Source organism: Piliocolobus tephrosceles, chromosome 15 (assembly GCF_002776525.5).
Source record: "Piliocolobus tephrosceles isolate RC106 chromosome 15, ASM277652v3, whole genome shotgun sequence".
Classification (NCBI taxonomy): domain Eukaryota; kingdom Metazoa; phylum Chordata; class Mammalia; order Primates; family Cercopithecidae; genus Piliocolobus; species Piliocolobus tephrosceles.
In genome coordinates this window covers 73,776,544-73,794,208 of record NC_045448.1, presented here as the reverse complement: position 1 = coordinate 73,794,208, position 17,665 = coordinate 73,776,544, and the positions used below count along the sequence as shown (strand labels likewise).

The 17,665-nt window shown below is 48.0% G+C and overlaps 1 protein-coding gene across 1 annotated transcript; it reads right to left on the bottom strand.

Annotated features, from left to right (window-relative positions):
- Window positions 1–580: 580 nt before the first annotated feature.
- Window positions 581–11,481, bottom strand: NOTO (notochord homeobox). The gene is made up of 3 exons (XM_023223962.2): window positions 10,697–11,481; window positions 4,461–4,675; window positions 581–2,302 (listed from the first exon to the last, which is right to left on the bottom strand). The coding sequence occupies exons 1-3, from the start codon at window positions 11,457–11,459 to the stop codon at window positions 2,144–2,146; spliced, it is 1,137 nt and encodes a 378-aa protein (XP_023079730.1). The 5' UTR covers window positions 11,460–11,481; the 3' UTR covers window positions 581–2,143.
- Between the last annotated feature and the right edge of the window lie 6,184 nt (window positions 11,482–17,665).

Genomic DNA, 17,665 nt, shown 5'->3' with positions numbered 1-17,665 from the left:
CCGGGCTCAAGAACAGACTGGGCAACGTAGTGAGACCTCATCTCTCCAAAAAATAGAAAAATTTGCCGGGCATGGTGGTGCGTGGGAGGATCACCTGAACCTGGGGAGGTCGAGACTGCAGTGAGCCGTCATCAAGCCACAATTATCTATCAAATAATTACAGATCGATGGTTGACAGGGACAGAGAAAGGTTCTTGAAACTGACTCTGCCTCCCCTCAAGCCTGCAGTCTGGTGTCAAGGAGCGAATAGTCCACGGACTTGGGGGAGATAGATAGTTGGCAGGGCCAGAGAAAAGGTTCTTGAAACCGACCCTGGGTCCCCTCAAGCCTGCAGCCCGGTGTCAGGGAGCGAATAGTCCATGGACCTGGGGGCAAACCTACCCCGAGAGCAGCTGGGGGCTGTGCCCTCACTCACCACCAGGTAGCAGGGCAGGCTTCCTTCCACCCCTCAGCTCAGTCCCCAACAGCCATTCTAGAATCTGAATGATCTGTGCTACGGAAATCAGCTCTGAAAATCCTGGCAGCAGGTTTCTTTCAGAGAAATCGAGCACATTCTTGAGAAGAAGAAGGATCCATGAGTCAGAGTCATGAAAGGGGGAATTTATAACTGTCCTGTGAAAACACAGCAGAGTTTATGACAAAATGCCAGCCTTGGCATACACAAATACTTCTATAAAAAGATGGGGCTTTGCGAGGCCAAGGCAGGAGAACCAATTGAAGCCTGGAGTTCAAGACCAGCCTGGGCAACAAAGGGACGTTGTCTCTACAAAAATGTTTAAAAATTAGCCAGGCGTGGTGTCACGTGCCTGTAGACCCAGCTGCTCAGGAGGCTAAGGTGGGAGGATCACTTGAGCCCAGGAGGTTGAGGCTGCCATGAGCTATAATTGCACCACTGCACTCCAGCCTGGGTGACAGAGCGAGACCTTGTCTTGGCTGCTGGGCCTGAGCTGCTTCTGAGAATGGTAACAGTTCAGACAAAACAAGAAAACGTTGGGAAACTTTGTGAAGTTTTACCTTCTCCTCTTTGCTCTCAACTCCTTCTGATGGGGAAAGAGTCTTCTATGGCCAGATGCTTATTCAAAGAGGTTCCTTCTCCACAGCCAGGCCAGGAAAATATTAATTGCTGGTACAAGTATCACTCCCCCAGGTGAGAGGAGCTGTGATATTATGAAATATATATTTGGTCTTCATCTCGATTTCCTGGCATAGAACTCCTAAAATCCCTAGAATCTCTGAAGTGATGTTTTTCATATGCTAATGAGTCGACTGATGACTGATAGACCTTAAGACTCCATAAAAAACAAAAAGGGCAGGGTTGGGCTGGGTGGTGGCTCATGCATGTAATCCCAGCACTTTGGGAGGCTGAGGTGGGTGGATCACAAGGTCAGGAGTTCAAGACCAGCCTGACCATATGGTGAAACCCCGTCTCTACTAAAAATATAAAAATTAGCCAAGCGTGGTGGTGTGCGCCTAGAGGCTGAGGCAGGAGAATCACTTGAACCCGGGAGGCAGAAGTTGCGGTGAGCCAAGATCACACCACTGCACTCTGTCTCAAAAAAAAAAAAAAAATGGAGGGGCCGCCTTGTGAAATGAGCCCTCAATCTGTGGGGTCAGAGACTACCTGCAGGTAGATCATGTCAGAATTTACTGAATTAGAGGTTAGAATGTGGGGTACACCCCTATATGTTTGGTCACAGAAGTGTTCTGTGTTGATTGTTGAGGGGTGAAAGCAAAAGAAAAACCGTTTTTTTTTTTTTTCCATTTGGTCTTTTCTACTCAGGGGCTTACAAGCCTTGACAGTAACCACACACTTCACACTGTGCCTGGCACATTATTGCTTTACAGACATCTTCTCGCCCCTGGGTGGTCTAAGTTATGAATGCACCCATCATACATACAAAGATAAAAGGCTCGGAAGTTCCATAGGTTGGCCAAGGATATAGTTGAAGGCAAGAATCTGTGCCTCCAATTATTACATTATTCCAGTTTCCAGGAATCAGTATAGAAAAGGGGGTCCCTGCTTGACAGCTCAGATTCCTCTGGTTGAGGAGGCTTTTTGTTGAAGTGTGAGGCAGGGAGCCCCAGTGGGTACCCCCAGGAGGAACTAGCCCAGGCAGCCTGGCTAGGGCCTCTGTCCCAGTCCTCAGCCGTCTACTCCTGACTCGGCATCATCACTCTGGATACTGGCGTTGGAGCTGCTGGAAGGCTCATCCAGGGAGGCAGCCTCGGCAGATGGAACCGCTGCCCTCAGCTTTTGCTGCTTCTGATACTTGACCCTGCGGTTCTGGAACCAGACTCTCACCTATAATTGGAGACAGTGGGCAGAGATCAGAATGTGACCAGCAGGTCCCACTGCTTCCCAATTCCTGGAGTGAACACCCCTCTCTGCCTGGCCAATATTTGCTCTTCCTTCTCAGGGAGGCACCTCCTCCAAAACACCCCTTTCTGTAATTCCAGACACCATTCATTCATCCGAGTATTTACTGAGCTTCCAGGATGTGCTAAGCACCATCCTAGGTGATGCTGATACAGTGGCGAGCAACAGAGGCAAGCTGCCTACCCTCGTGGAGCTCAGGAGCTAGTGAAGAAACACTGGCAAGAAACATGTAAACTAACAGAGCTATGTAAACACAAAACGGGATACAAACAGGGCTTTGGGTAGAGGAGGCCTCCCTGAGGAACCAGCACTAAAGCTGAGGCTCAAAGAGAGAGAGGCCCACCTGATGGGGACAGAGAAGAGCAGGCCCACAGGGCAGGGAACAACCTGTAGGAAGGCTCTGAAATGGAACCAAGCTTGGAGTGTTTGAGGACCAGGAAGGAGGAGAGCATGGATGAGAGCGAGAGGAGAAAGTCAAGGGAGGGAAATGGGAGAGGTCAGTGGCTGCCAGATCACCCAGGACCTGGAAGGCCATATAGATAAGGAGTGTCACCCGTGAGGCTTTTACGTGGGCCCATGTAATCCTATTTACATCCGAAGTGCACTGTGCACCTGGCTGCTGTGTGAAGCATGGATGGCAGCAGAAGCAGGGAGACAGGAGAGAGGCCACCGCAGCAGCCCCGGGAGAGCTGGGGCGTACATTAGGGGTGACGGAGAGAAGTGAAGCAACTCTAGCTGTATTTTGGAGGTAGAGATGACAAGGCTCGATGGTTGGAAGCGGGGGAGAAGGAGCAATCTAGGATGATGGGGTTTTTGAGTAACCAGGTGGATGGTGGAGGCATGTATGGGAAAGGAACACATTTGGGCAAGAAAAAAGTCAGGAATTGAGGTTTAGACTTGGGTTTCAGATACGTGCCCATGAGACATCTAAGTGGAATCACCAAGAAGGCAGTTAGAGATATAAGTCAGACAAGATGGTTGCGCTGAGGATACAAATTTGGGAGTCATTGGCTTATAGATGGCATTTTAAGCCATGGGAATAGATGAGACCAGCTGGGAAGAGATTTCGAGGTCCCCAAGGGAAGGGTAGCCTGCCAAGGAGACAGAGCTGGGAGGAAAACCAGACAACGTGGTGTCTGGAGGCTATGAGGACATGTTTCAATAAGGGATGGGGTGGCTGACTGTCCAGTACTAAGAGCTGCTGAGTGGTGGACTGAGTTGAAGAAAGTAAAGTGTCATATTGTTGGTTCTGGCAACATGGAGGTTATTAGAGACCTTGCTGAGAAGTTTTGATGGCATGGTAGGGAAAAGTCATGTTGGAATGTGTGAAGGAGTGGGAGGTGAGGACACTGACAAAAGTGAACATGGCAAGTTCTTGAGAAGTTTGCTTGTGAAAGGAGCAGAGAATTGACATAATAGCTGGAGAGGAATATAGGGGTGAAAGAAACATTGATTATATTGACTCTCTTCAATATCTACTTTTTTTCTTTTTTCTTTTTTTTTTTTGTTGTTGTTGTTGTTGCTTTTTGAGACGGAGTCTCGCACTGTTGCCCAGGCTGTAGTGCAGTGGTGTGATCTCCGCTCACTGCAACCGCTGCCTCCTGGGCTCAAGCGATTCTCCTGCCTTGGCCTCCTAAGTAGCTGGGATTATAGGCACCCAGCTAATTTTTGTATTTTTAGTAGAGATGGGATTTCACTATGTTGGCTGGGCTGGTCTTGAACTCCTGACCTTGTGATCTGCCCACCTCGGCCTCCCAAAGTGCTGGGATTACAGGCATGAGCCACCACACCTGGCCACATCTACTTAATTTTACTAGCAAGTCCTTATTTAGCATGAAAATCCTTTATTATCAGTTTTTAGACTAATAATCTAAGTTAACATTCCAAGCTGTTCACATAATGTGACTTCAAATGGGACTTTTTTTCATTATATAGAGCGTGCAAAAAGTCAGGGCCTGTCCCCTCAACAGCCTGGCACAGGGAAGAGGGTCCATGTCTTCCTCCCACCCTCCGTTTAGGGCCTTGCCGAGGTAGTGTTTGTCCCCAGGTGCAGCCCAGGCCCAACAGGAGTCCATACTCCCACCTGGTTCTCTGTAAGTTTGAGCCGAGCTGCCAGCTGGGCTCTCTTCTTCCCCACCAGATTGTGCTGTTTTGCAAACACTTTCTCCAACTCTTCCAGCTGCTCCAAGTTAAACATAGTTCGGACTCTCTTTTGCTGTCTCTCAGTGTCCCTTAGGTCCTCCGTTGGGGCCCAGTCTGGGAAGGCCCAGAGTCCTGAGCAATGAGCCAGCTCCAACCCTAAAGAGCAACCAGCAGCAGGGGAGGTTAGCCAGCAGCAGGGGAGGTTAGCCAGAAGCCCCCGGCACTCCCACCTTGGCAAAATGAGAAGGCATACACAGCTCTACTACCTTGCCTTCCCCTTGGCCAGGTAACAGTGCAAGAAGACAGTGGAAAGAGACTGTCCAGAAATAACAGCAAACAAATAAATGGGAAAGAAGGGACAATGCAATGAGACTCTGTCTACCACCACTACTGTCTAGCCAAGTAGCTTCACTTCTGGCCCCTAATAGGAGTTGCCAAACCTCCCTTCTCTTTGCCTTCCTCTCCTTTCCTTGACTGCTTCTGGCAACACCATGGAATGGGCAGAGAAGAGTTCCCCAGGGTTTCACCCTTTTAATTCATTGAACAAATATACTTTTTGAACATCTACTGTGTGTCATGCATGGTTTCAGGACAAAACAGAAAATCCCTGTTGTTACGGAGCTTACGTCTTAGAAGTAAGGTCAGAAGAGATACAAGTCAGAAGAGAGGGTTGAGCTGAGGATACAAATTTGGGAGTCATCGCTGAGCACAGCGGCTCATGCCTGTAATTCCAGCACTTTGGGAGGCTGAAGTAGGCGGATCGCTTGAGATCAGGAGTTCGAGACCAGCCTGGCCAACATGGTGAAACCCCGTCTCTACTAAAAATACAAAAATTAGCTGGGCATGGTGGCACGCGCCTGTAATCCCAGCTACTCAGGAGGCTGAGGCAGAATTGCTTGAGTCCGGGAAGCAGAGGTTGCAGTGAGCCAAGATAGAGCCCACTCCACTCCAGCCTGGGCGACAGTGCCAGACTCTGTCTCAATTAAAAAAAAAATTGGGAGTCATCAGCTTATATAGATGGTATTTTAAGCCATGGGAATAGATGAGACCAAGCTGTGGGCCAGTGGAGATGCATCAACCAGGAGCAGTTCCTAAGTCAAATCTTGATGGGAAAGAGGGAGTGAGTCACTGGGCTATCTGGGAGGACAGTATTCCAGGCAGAAGAATGGCAAGCATAATGCTAAGGCCATTCAGCCCCCACTGGCCTTGGGGAGTCAGGGCTGGCAGACAGACTGCCCCAACAAAGGGAGTGTGTCTGGGGTCCTGGCTGCTTAGGACTCCAACCACTGGGCCCACTAGGCTTACTCTGTGCCTGCCAAGGTAGACCAAAAGATTAGGAAAAGCCCATCAGACATACAGCCTGGTGTACCTAGTCAGCCTTGTTTCAGAATCAGAAGTTGACCTTTGGGGAAGAAAGTAGGCTGTATTGTGTATTCCTTAAGAGCTCTAGTTGAGGCCAGGCATGGTGGCTCATACCTGTAATCCCAGTACTTCGGGAGGCTGAGGTGGGTGGATAGCCTGAGGTCAGGAGTTCAAAACCAGCCTAGTCAGCTTGGCAAAACCCTGTCTCTACTAAAAATACAAAAATTAGCCAGGTGTGGTGATGGGCACCTGTAATCCCAGCTACTCGGGAGGCTGAGGGAGGAGAATGGCTTGAACCTGGAAGGCGGAGGTTGCAGTGAGCCAAGATTGTGCCACTGTACTCCAGCCTGGGCGATAGAGTCAGACTCTGTCTGAAAAAAAAAAAAAAAAGCCTCTAGTTGGAATCCCAACTCTACCACCAATTACCAGCCAGAGGACCTTGGGCAAGTCAATGTACTTCTGTGAGTCTTGATTTCCTCATATGTAAAATGGTGATAATTAATCCCTACTTCCAGAGATGTCCAGATTTTAACATGGTGCTGTCTCGGCACAGTGGCTCATGCCTGTAATACCAGCACTTTGAGAGGCTGAGATGGGCCCATCACTTGAGCCCAGGAGTTGGAGACCACCCTGGGCAACATGGCAAAACCCTATCTCTACAAGCAAATACAAAAATTAGTCGGGTGTGGTGGTGCACAACTGCAGACCAGCTACTTAGGAGACTGAAGCAGGAGGATCACTTGAGCCCGGGAGGCAGAGGTTGTAGTGAGCCAAGCCGAGATCACTCCTTGCCAATAGAGCAAGACCCTGTCTCCACAACAGCAACTACCACCACCACAACAACAAAAACATATGCGCTGTTTGCTTACAGGGTGCTTAGCAGTGTGCCAGGCACAGAGCAAGAAGAAAGTCTATGGTTATTATAAAAATTAAAATAGAAGTGATAATCCAGTGGGGAAGAGAGGGATTATTTCCAGATCTGGGAGAAATTAAGCTGGATCCATATCCAATACCTTGCACTAAAAAAATCCAAACGGAGGAAATCTTTAAGTGTAAAAAGGTAAACCCACAAAAATTTAGAAAAAAACAGGCGGAAGTTATTTTATGACTTCACGGTGAGGAAGTTCTTTCCAAGTATCATATAAGACCTGGGGCCAGGCACAGTGGCTCATGCCTGTAATCCCAGCAGTTTGGGAGGCTGAGGTGGGAGGATCGCTTGAGCCCAGGAGTTCAAGATCAACCTGGGTAACATTGTGAGAGTCCACCTCTACAAAAAAAATGTTTTAAATTAGTCGAGTATGGTAGTGCATGCCTGTGGTCCCTGCTACTCAGGAGGCTAAGGAGGAGTGCTTAAGCCTGGAAGGTTGAAGCTGTGGTAAGCCATGATTGCACCACTGCACTCCAGCCTGAGTGACAGAGAACTTGTCTCACAAAAGAAAAAAGAACTGATTTATAAAACTATATCAAACATATAAAAATTAAATTTTTTTCTATGTAACAAAAGAATACCACCATAATCAAAGTCAAAGGCCAATAAATAGAAAAAAGTGTGTAGTTCATTACAGTTAAAGGGCTAATTTCTTTTTTGATTTTTTGAGATAGGGTCTTGTTCTGTCACCCGGGCTGGATTGCAGTGGCTTGACCTGGGCTCACTGCAACCTCTGCCTCCCAGGCACAAGCAATCCTCCCACTTCAGCCCCCACCAAGGTGCACACCACCATGCCCAGCTAATTTTTGTGTTTTTAGTAGAGACGGGGCTTTGCCATGTTGCCCAGGCTGGTCTCAACTCCTGAGTTCAAGTGATCCACCCGCCTCAGCCTCCCAAAGTGCTGGGATTACAGGGGTGAGCCACTGCACCCGGCCAGGGTTAATTTCCTTAGTAGAAAAGAGTATCTACAAATAGATTGTTTTAAATAACCAACTACACATATGGACAAAATACAAGAACAGATAGTTCACAGAAAAAGAAATACATCACAAGGTCAGGAGATCAAAACCATCCTGGCTAACATAGTGAAACCTTGTCTCTACTAAAAATACAAAAAATTGGCCAGGCGTGGTGACATGTGCCTGTAGTCCCAGCTACTTGGGAGGCTGAGGCAGGAGAATCACTTGAACCTGAGAGGTGGAGGTTGCAGTGAGCCAAGATTGCACCACTGCATTCTAGCCTGGGTGACAGAGCGAGACTCCGTTTCAAAAAAAAAAAAAAAAAAAGGCCGGGCACAGTGGCTCACGTCTGTAATCCCAGCACTTTGGGAGGCCAAGGCGGGTGGATCACGAGGTCAGGAGATGGAGACTATCCTGGCTAACATGGTGAAAACCCATCTCCACTAAAAATACAAAAAATTAGCCGGGTGTGGTGGCGGGCGCCTGTAGTCCCAGTTACTTGGGAGGCTGAGGCAGGAGAATGGCATGACCCTGGGAGGTGGAGCTTGCAGTGAGCCGAAATCGGGCCACTGCACTCCAGCCTGGGCAACAAAGTGAGGCTCCATCTCAAAAAAAAAAAAAAGAAAGAAAAAGAAAAAGAAAAAGAAATACAACAGCCCTTAAACATGAAAATATTCTCCATCTCACTTATTACAGAAATGCAAATTGAACTAACACAGCGATACTGTTTTCCTTCTATCAGGTTGGATAAACTAAGACGGATAACACATCATGTAGGTGAGAGTGAAGGAAAAGGGAGCACTCTCACACACAGTTGGTTTTGAACTCCGGGAGTGCAGAGCGGGTGCAAGCTCTGTGGAGGGCAATCTGGCAAAACTACAGCAAGCCCAACAAACCCAACTATACTAGAATAGCCTATGTGCAAGGTTATTCATTGCTGTGCTGTATATAACAGCAGTGACAGAAAACATCAATGGGACCTGATTAAATAAATTATGATATATTCCTTCAATGGGCTACTCTGTAGATATAAAAGAAGCTCTTTGTGGATTGGAAAAATCTCCAAGATACATGGTTGAGTGACTAGAGTAAGGTACAGAGCATAGTGTATGGTGAGTTTGGGGAAATGAAGGAAAGAATAGACGTGTGTGCATATCTGTATTCAGGTGATAAATATGCATAAAATATCTCAAGAAGTAGGTGGCTAGGTGACAGGCAAAAGAGGAAAGTCCTCTCCATATATCTTAGTACAAATTTTGACATTTGGACCTTGTGGGTGTAATACCCATGCAAAAACTAACTTGAGGCCGGGTGCAGTGGCTCATGCCTGTAATCCCAGCACTCTGGGAAGCTAAGGCGGGCAGATCATTTGTGGTCAGGAGTCAAAACCAGCCTGCCCAACATGGGGAAACCCCATCTCTACTAAAAATACAAAAATTAGCTGGTCGTGGTGGTAGGCGCCTGTAATTTCAGCCACTCTGGAGCTAAGGCAGGAGAATCACTTGAGCCCAGGAGGAGGCTGTAGTGAGCAGAGAGAGTGCCACTGCACTCCAGCCTGAGAGACATAGCGAGACTCCTTCTCAAAATAAAACAAAACAAAACACACACACACAAAAACTTGAAAATGAGACAACTGTAACATGAAGTAATAAACTATAATTCAGACCTCAGGTGTGTGAAGAGCTCAGAGAAAGGTGACTTGGAGTGATGGGCACGGCTGCCAGATCCAGTGATGTTGAATTTGGATGGGGCTGGGAGTCCAGGGGTTAATGCACTGCTGAAATGGGTTGAGGAAATGCTGGACTGGGGCGAGTGCCCTAGAGTAGGAACCCGGCAAGATTGTGTTACAACTATCTTAGCATGGGTTGACAAGTCTTGGACTAACTTTGCTCCTGTTTTCTTCGTGGGGACATGGGGAAACATGAACCTGGCAACCAAAAATGCAAAAGCACGTGTAGGTGGATGTTTAATACTAGAGGGCAAAGTTCCCTCTATAGTTACTTTTTTGTGTTTGTTTGAGAGGGAGTCTCACTCTGTCGCCCAGGCTGGAGTGCAGTGAGGCAATCTCGGCTCAATTCAACCTCTGCCTCCTGGGTTCAAGTGATTCTCCTGACTCAGCCTCCTGAGTAGCTGGGATTACATGCGTGCGCCACCACGCCCTGCTAATTTTTTGGTGTTTTTAGTTGAGACGGGGTTTCACCATGTTGGCCAGGCTGGTGTTGAACTCCTGACTGCAGGTGATCCACCCGCCTTGGTCTCCCAAAGTGCTGAAATTACAGGCGTGAGCCACCGCGCCCGGTCTTACAGTTACTTTCTCATGAGATTTAAGTGCCTGGCCCTTAAGCACCACTTAAGAACATTGCAGGCACGCAGGCTCAGAGCGGAGAAGTGTGGAGCCCAAGTTCACAGACGTGAGCAGTGGAGGCAGTAGCGGTGCGTGAGCCTTGACCAGCTCCTAACAGCTCCTCACTCAACAGCACCGCCCGGAGCGTCCACTTCTCCCCCACAACAAAAAAACAGGGCCATCGGTTCGGGTCGACAGCAGCTTTGGGAAGCGTCTCTGCCACCAAGCGCTACCCTGGGGTGTGCGAGGGAGTCAAGGGACGGGGAGACCGGGAGCAGGGCTGGGTCCCCCTGCAGCCCCAGCGCTTGCCTACTGCCCACCGCATTCAGCGCTGCGCCGCCCTCACACCCACCCTCTCCCACCTCAGCAGCTTGCCGGGCAAGCCTCGCGCCGGAGGCTTTCTCGGCAGACTGTCGGGGTCCTCCGCTTCAACTGCAAGGTCAGCGGTGGCAAAGCCCCTTCCCAGTCCAGCCGTGTGTGATTCTCAGACTCAGTGCCCTCTCCTGCACCTCTGCCGGAGGTGGCGGCCTAGGCTCTCCAGCCCCCTCCCAGTCCCCCGCATGCGGGCGCGGGGCGCGCAGTACCTGTGACGCTGAAGCCCCGCGGGCCGCAGACGGGAGCCACGCGCGGCCCTGGCACAGGGTAGAGACCCACGCTCAGGTAGGCGGGCAGCCACGATGCCGGGCACGCCCAGGGCAGGTCCGGGGCGGCGCACAGGAAAGGAGCGGTCCAGAAGGCCGGGTTGGCGCAGGCGGAGCCCGACGGCTGGGAGGCCGCCGGCGCGCGGGGGTCGGGCCTCGCCAGGATGGCCTCGACAGAGAAGGGGGACTCGAAGCGTCCGGGAGCGCGGGGCGTGTTCGGGCCGGTGGGGAACCTAGGCGCCGGAGAGCGGCCCGAGCGAGGCGACCGGACCCGAGCGCCCGAGGGAGCGGGCGGCGGGCTGCCTCGCGGCCTGGAGCTGGGCATGACGCGTCCCTTGCCGGGACGGGCGCAAGGAAGGGAGCTCGGGAGGAGTGAGAAGATTCTGCAAAAGGTCGGGAGCAAGACCGGTGGTCTGGGAACCTCCCGGCGTTCGGCGAAGGCTCTTGAATTTGGCGGGGCGGGGCATGGGGCGGCCTCTCCCCTCTGCGGCCCGGGCGGGGCCCCCAAAGCCTGTGAGCGCCCGCCGTGGGCGAGGCAAGGTGGCCACAGCACCAAAGAGTGTGTTCCCTCCCTTCCTCTGCTTTCAAAAATGCCCACCCTGGGGCGGTCAGGGGGAGGACCCTGAGCTCGCTGGTGATCCTGGGCGGAACACCCAGCCACTGGGCTCCGTCTTTGTCCTTCTGTCACTGGAGCGGGGATGCCCATTTCCCCGGGGCCTCGCAGAGGCGGAGCTGTGATCTGGAGAGCAGTAGGGCAGTGCCTGCGTTCTTGGCCTCAGCTGACCCGCGCCATCCTCGACTCAGAAGCCTCGGCCAGGTTCACCTAGGACCGCGCAGACTTTGTTCGTTTTAAATGTAAATATTTTATTTATAAGCACAGTGATAAGTAAATTTTCCACCTGGCTTCAGCCTTTTAGTTTGCCTGCCTTGAGATGCCGCTGTGGTTACCAATTTCGTTCTTTCTTTAACATTTTTTTTGGCCAGGTGCGGTGGCTCATGCCTGGCATCCCAGTGCTTTGGGAGGCCGAGGCGGGATGGCCGCTTGAGCCCAGGATTTGATTTGATTTGATTTAGGGGCAAAAGATATGGCCACTATGTCTCTACCCCTGGACTTTTAGTGTATAATTCTCTGTGTTTCCATACATAATTATCAGTTTTCAGTTGTGTCATTTATTCCTTCTTCAGACTGTAAATTCCTGAGCATAAGCATTAATATTTCCAATTTACATATTAGTAAATACAGCGAGAGGTTGACAGAACTGCCTTGGTTCAAATCACCTAGGTATGTGGTTTAAATTTGCATTTATTTCCCTGAAGATATTCATTGTGAGCATCTTTTTATATGTTTATCAGTCACTTGGATATCCTCTTTTGTGTGAAGTGCCTGTTCAACTGGTTTGCTTATTTTTGTATTTGGTCACTATCTTTTTCTTATTGTAAGAGTTTCATATATAGATAATTTGGAATCAAGTCCTTTGTTGTAATATATATAGAAGCAGATAACTTCTGTCACTCTGTGGCCTGCCTTTTCATTCTTTTAGTAGTGTTTTTTTGTTGTTGTTTGTTTGTTTGTTTTTGAGATGGAGTTACCCAGGCTAGAGTGCAGTGGCACAATCTTGGCTCACTGCAACCTTTGCCTCCCAGGTTCCAGCGATTTTCTTGCCTCAGTAGCTGGGATTACAGGCATGTGCCACCATGCCCTGCTAATTTTTGTTAAGTATGCCAAAAATAAAGCCAAATGAATAACAGACTTTATTTGTATGTATTTAGTTATTTAGAGATGGAGTTTTGCTCTTGTTGCCCGGGTTGGAGTGCAATGGCGAGATCTCGGCTCACTGCAACCTCTGCCTCCCAAGTTCAAGTGATTCTTCTGCCCCAGCCTGCTGAGTAGCTGGGATTACAGGCGCCCGCCACCATGCCTGCTAATTTTTTGTATTTTTAGTAGAGATGGAGTTTCACCATGTTGGCCAGGCTGGTCTTGAACTCTGACCTCAGGTGATCCACCCACCTCGGCCTCCCAAAGTGCTGGGATTACAGGCATAAGCCACCACACCCAGCCCTATGACAGACTTTAAAAAGACCACTGAGATGCGGTAGTACATGAACTAGGCACTTTATAAAATGAAATATCTGAATAGCTTAAAATCGTATATGGCTGGGTGTGGTGGCCCACGCCTGTAATCCCAGCACTTTGGGAGGCCAAGGTAGGCAGATCACTTGAGGTCAGGAATTCAAGACCAGCCTGGCCAACATGGTGAAACCCCATCTCTACTAAAAATACAAAAACTAGCTGGGCATTGTTGTGGGTGCCTGTAATCTCAGCTATTCGGAGGCTGAGGCAGGAGAATCGCTTGAACCTGGGAGGCGGAGGTTGTGGTGAGCCGAGATTGCACCGCAGCACTCCAGCCTGGGCAAAAGAGCAAGACTCTGTCTCAAAAAAAAAAAAGAAAAGAAAAGAAATGTACTGAACTCTATGAATCATCAGGGAAATTCAAATTCAAATCACATCGTGATCCACTATACATGCACCAGAAGATGGAAAATACCAAGGGTTGGCTGGGCTCAGTGGCTCACACCTGTAAATCCTAGCACTTTAGGAGGCCAAGGCAGGTGTGAGGGCGAGGCGGGTGAATCACTTGAGGTCAGCAGTTCGAGACCAGCCTGACTAACATGGTGAAACCCCATCTCTACTAAAAATACAAAATTAGCCAGGTGTGGTGGCGCACGTCTGTAATCTCAGAAGCTACTTGGAAGGCTGAGGCAGGAGAATCGCTTGAACCTGGGAGGCGGAGGTTGTAGTGAGCCATTGTACTCCAGCCTGGGCAACAAGAGCAAAACTCTGTCTCAAAAAAAAAAAAAAAAAAGAAAGAAAAGAAAAGAAAAGAAAAAGAAAAAGAAAAGAAAAGAAAAGAAAGAAAATACCAAGGGTTGATGATAATATGAAGCATCTGGAACTCTTACCCCCTGAATGTGGGTGTATAAATTGGTACAAACGCTTTCGAAAAATGGATGAGCAGTATTTACTTAAGCTTAACCCTCTGACCCAGCAGTTCCTATTCTAGGTACAGTGTATACCCAACACAAATATGCATATATGGTTAACAAGAGACATGTTTGAGAATGTTCACAGCAGCATTATTTGCAATAGCCCCAAATCAGAAACTACCAGAATGTCTACCAACAGTAGAATAAAGTTGTGCCACTGCCCTCCAGCCTGAGTGACAGAGTGAGACGCTGTCTCTAAAAAACAAGGCACACTTATCTATGCTGCTAGAAGTCAGGAGAATGGTTGAAGGTGATTAATGAGTGGCAAAGGGCATGACAGGAACTTCTGGGGTGGTAGCAGTGTTCTATTTATTTTCTTTTTCTTTTTCTTTCTTTTTTTTCTGAGACGGAATTTCACTATTGTTGTCCAGGCTGGAGTACAGTGGCGTGATCTCAGCTTATTGCAACCTCTGCCTCCCAGGTTCAAATGATTCTCCTGCCTCAGCCTCCCAAGTAGCTGGGATTACAGGCATGTGCCACCATGCCCAGCTAATTTTATATTTTTAGTAGAGACAGGCTTTCACCATGTTGGTCAGACTGGCTAATCTTGAACTCCTGACCTCGGGTGATCCACCTGCCTCGGCATCCCAAAGTGCTGGGATTACAGATGTGAGCCACCATGCCTGGCCAGTGTTCTATTTTTTAATCTGGATGCTGGTTACACAGATCTTTTATTTTTGAGATGGAATCTCGCTCTGTTGTCCAGGCTGGGGTACAGTGGCGCCATCTTGGCTCACTGCAAAAGCTCCACCTCCCGGGTTCACACCATTCTCCTGCCTCAGCCTCCCGAGTAGCTGGGACCACAGGCGCCTACCACCACGCCAGGCTAATTTTTTGTATTTTTAAATAGAGACGGGGTTTCACGGTGTTAGCCAGGATGGTCTCGATCTCCTGACCTCGTGATCTGCCCGCTTAGGCCTCCCAAAGTGCTGGGATTACAGACGTGAGCCACCGCATCCCGCCGGTTACACAAATCTTTAAACTTTGTGAAAATTCAGTGACCACTTGTTCCTGGTCTGGACCATTAGCAGTCCTTCCTTTATTTAGTCGTAGTTTTGCTATTGATTTTAATCACAGGATATGGAAATATCATGTTGTTCCCATTATCCCTTTGATAGTCAGGATTGGTCACCCAGGGAGTCTGATAATACTCTTCAGTGCATATTGATTCACTGGTGAGAGAAGCCCAAGTAGCCAGGGACAGTCTTAATTGCCAGTTCAGTAAAGCCACTGCTGTGTCTCCTGTGGAAATAATTCACTCTTGGAAACTCTAATATCTCTAGATCAGCAGAGCACAAAGTTACCGAGATAGGAAGCAAAAATTTTGCTAGAGAAACACTATGTGTTATATTGAGGAGATCTGTTCTCATTTCTACCCTCTGATCCACAAATCCTGGTTTGGGATTTCTCCCAGTACCATATGCTGGTTGCCAGTTTAGAGCACATCTTGCATCCTGAAGGACACTACCCATGCCCTGCAACATGTTACCATCCAGCTAGTGCATAAGTAAGTCTTCAAAAGGTCATCCTACTGTTCTTTCAAGCCAGCTGCTTCTGGGTAATGGTAGGACCAGTGAATTCCATGAGCCTGAGCCTATTGCTGTTCTTCACTTGCTGTGAAATGCTTCTTTTGTCAGAAGCAATGCTATGTGGAATGTCAAAGCATTCTATAAGTTCACAGATGTTGGCAGAAGCATTGTAGGCAGAGAAAGCAAATCTATGTCACAGTAAATGGATATTCCAGTAAGAACAAAGTAATGCCCCTATGTAATTAGCCTGGCACTAGGTAGCTGGTTGTTTTTCATATTGGGGGCTCAGTGTTGGTCTCTGCTGTTGGCAGGTTGGGCACTCAGTAGTGACTGTAGTCAGATTGGTTTTAGAGAATGGAAATCCATGTTACTAAACCCCATCCTTCCCTCCATGTTCACATTTTTCATGAGCCATTATGGTAACCACACATACTTTGTCACATCATCCCCATTGAATTTTGGGAGCCCAGCTCGATAGCATAAGTTCTGTCCATCATTTCTGGCCTACAGAGAATAGCCACCATAGAGTTCTTCAAGGATATCAGGGCTTTCCTCTTGAATGCATTTCTCATAGGCTTGATGAAGGAAGTGTCTTCTAGAACTAACTGGGGCACATATTACAGGGCCAGGTAAACAGGTCTTCCATGGCAAGTCTACCCTAGCATTCCAGCCTTCCTTAGCCATTTGATACCTCTTCTACAGTGTGCCAACTTCATCTAGAAGTTCATATCGACCAACTGAACAAATTGTTAGACTCACTCAAGCTAACACATTGAATCAGGAATCTCTGCTTAGTTGGCCCTTATAAATAGATTCAGCTTAATATGACTTTATATTTCTTCTATCCTCATCTCACACCTTTGGGATCCATGTCCATACGTTTCCCCAGGTTTCTGTATATGTAAATTGGCAACATCATGAAGTTATTTTGGTGTGTATCATACCACCTTCTCATAGGAAAGGTTTTGTACTTAATTCTCTGTGGCCTGTTTGAACTTGAGTCTACCAGCAATGAGAGGCAGTGGAGGTAAATCTAGAGGCCCACCACTTCAGGGAAGGTCATTACAAGTCCTTCAGGCAAGGGGAGATTCACTTCTTTTTTCTGAGACAGGGTCTTGCTCTGTCACCCAAGCTGGAGTGAAGTGACGTGATCATATCTCATTGTAACTTTGAACTCCTGGGCTAAATGGATCCGCCTGCCTCATGCCCAGCTAATTTTTCTTTTTTCTTTCTTTCTTTTTTTTTTTTTTTTTTTGGTTTTGTTATTTTTAGTTCTTTTTGAACCCAAAATAGCCATCGGCTAATTTTTTAAATTTTTTGTAGAGACAGAGTTGCACAGGCAGGTCTTAAGCTTGTGGACTTAAGCAAAACTCCTGCCTCAGCCTCCCAAAATGCCGCGATTACAGGCATGAGCCACTGTGCCTAGCTGAGATTCACTTCTTCAGGTAAGAGTGGAAAGTTACTTCTACTGTGAAAAGAGGTTCGGCAGAGTTTAGAGGCTCAGATTTGTTGGAACCTGGCCGTATATATCTTGATTACAATTTTCAGTCTCTCTTCTTCCCAATCAATGACACAATTTCTAGCAGAGGAGACCTGAGAGGTTGGGAACATAATTTACATCATAGGACAGCCACAAAACTTTCAGGTCCTTTCCACGGACCTTGAGATGGGAATTCAAAATCCTGACTCCTCATATTCTTTCCCCAGATTCTTCAGGGCACTTAGAAACAACTCACCAATGTTATCATAATTGTTATGTCCAAGCAAATATTTGGTCAATCAAAGATTTGACTTCTATAGACACCTGATTACGGTGCCTGCAAGTGATCATTTAAATAACTTTTTTGACTGGGTGCAGTGGCTCACACCTGTAATCCCAGCACTTTGGGAGGCCGAGGCAGGCAGATCCCCTGAGGTCAGTTTGAGACCAGCCTGGCCAACATGGCGAAACCCCATCTCTACTGAAAATACAAAAATTAGCTGGTCTTGGGGCTGGGTGCCTGTATTCTCAGCTACTTGAGAGGCTGAGGCAGGAGAATCACTTGAACCCAGGAGGCAAAGGTTGCCGTGAGCCGAGATCTTGCCATTGCACTCCAGCCTAGGCAAAAAGAGTGAGATTCTGTCTCAAAAATAAATAAATAAATAAACAAATATAATTTAATTTAAAAAAAATAAATAACTTTTTTTTTTCCTATGGCATACCATGAAGAGCCAGTGGTCTCTTTACCCCTGACAACCTCTGGTAAGGGTTATTTATGCCTTTAAATCTATTTAGGTCACAGAATCAATTCTAGATGACCCAGACTGAACCCATCACCCACTAAGGTTCTTTTATTCT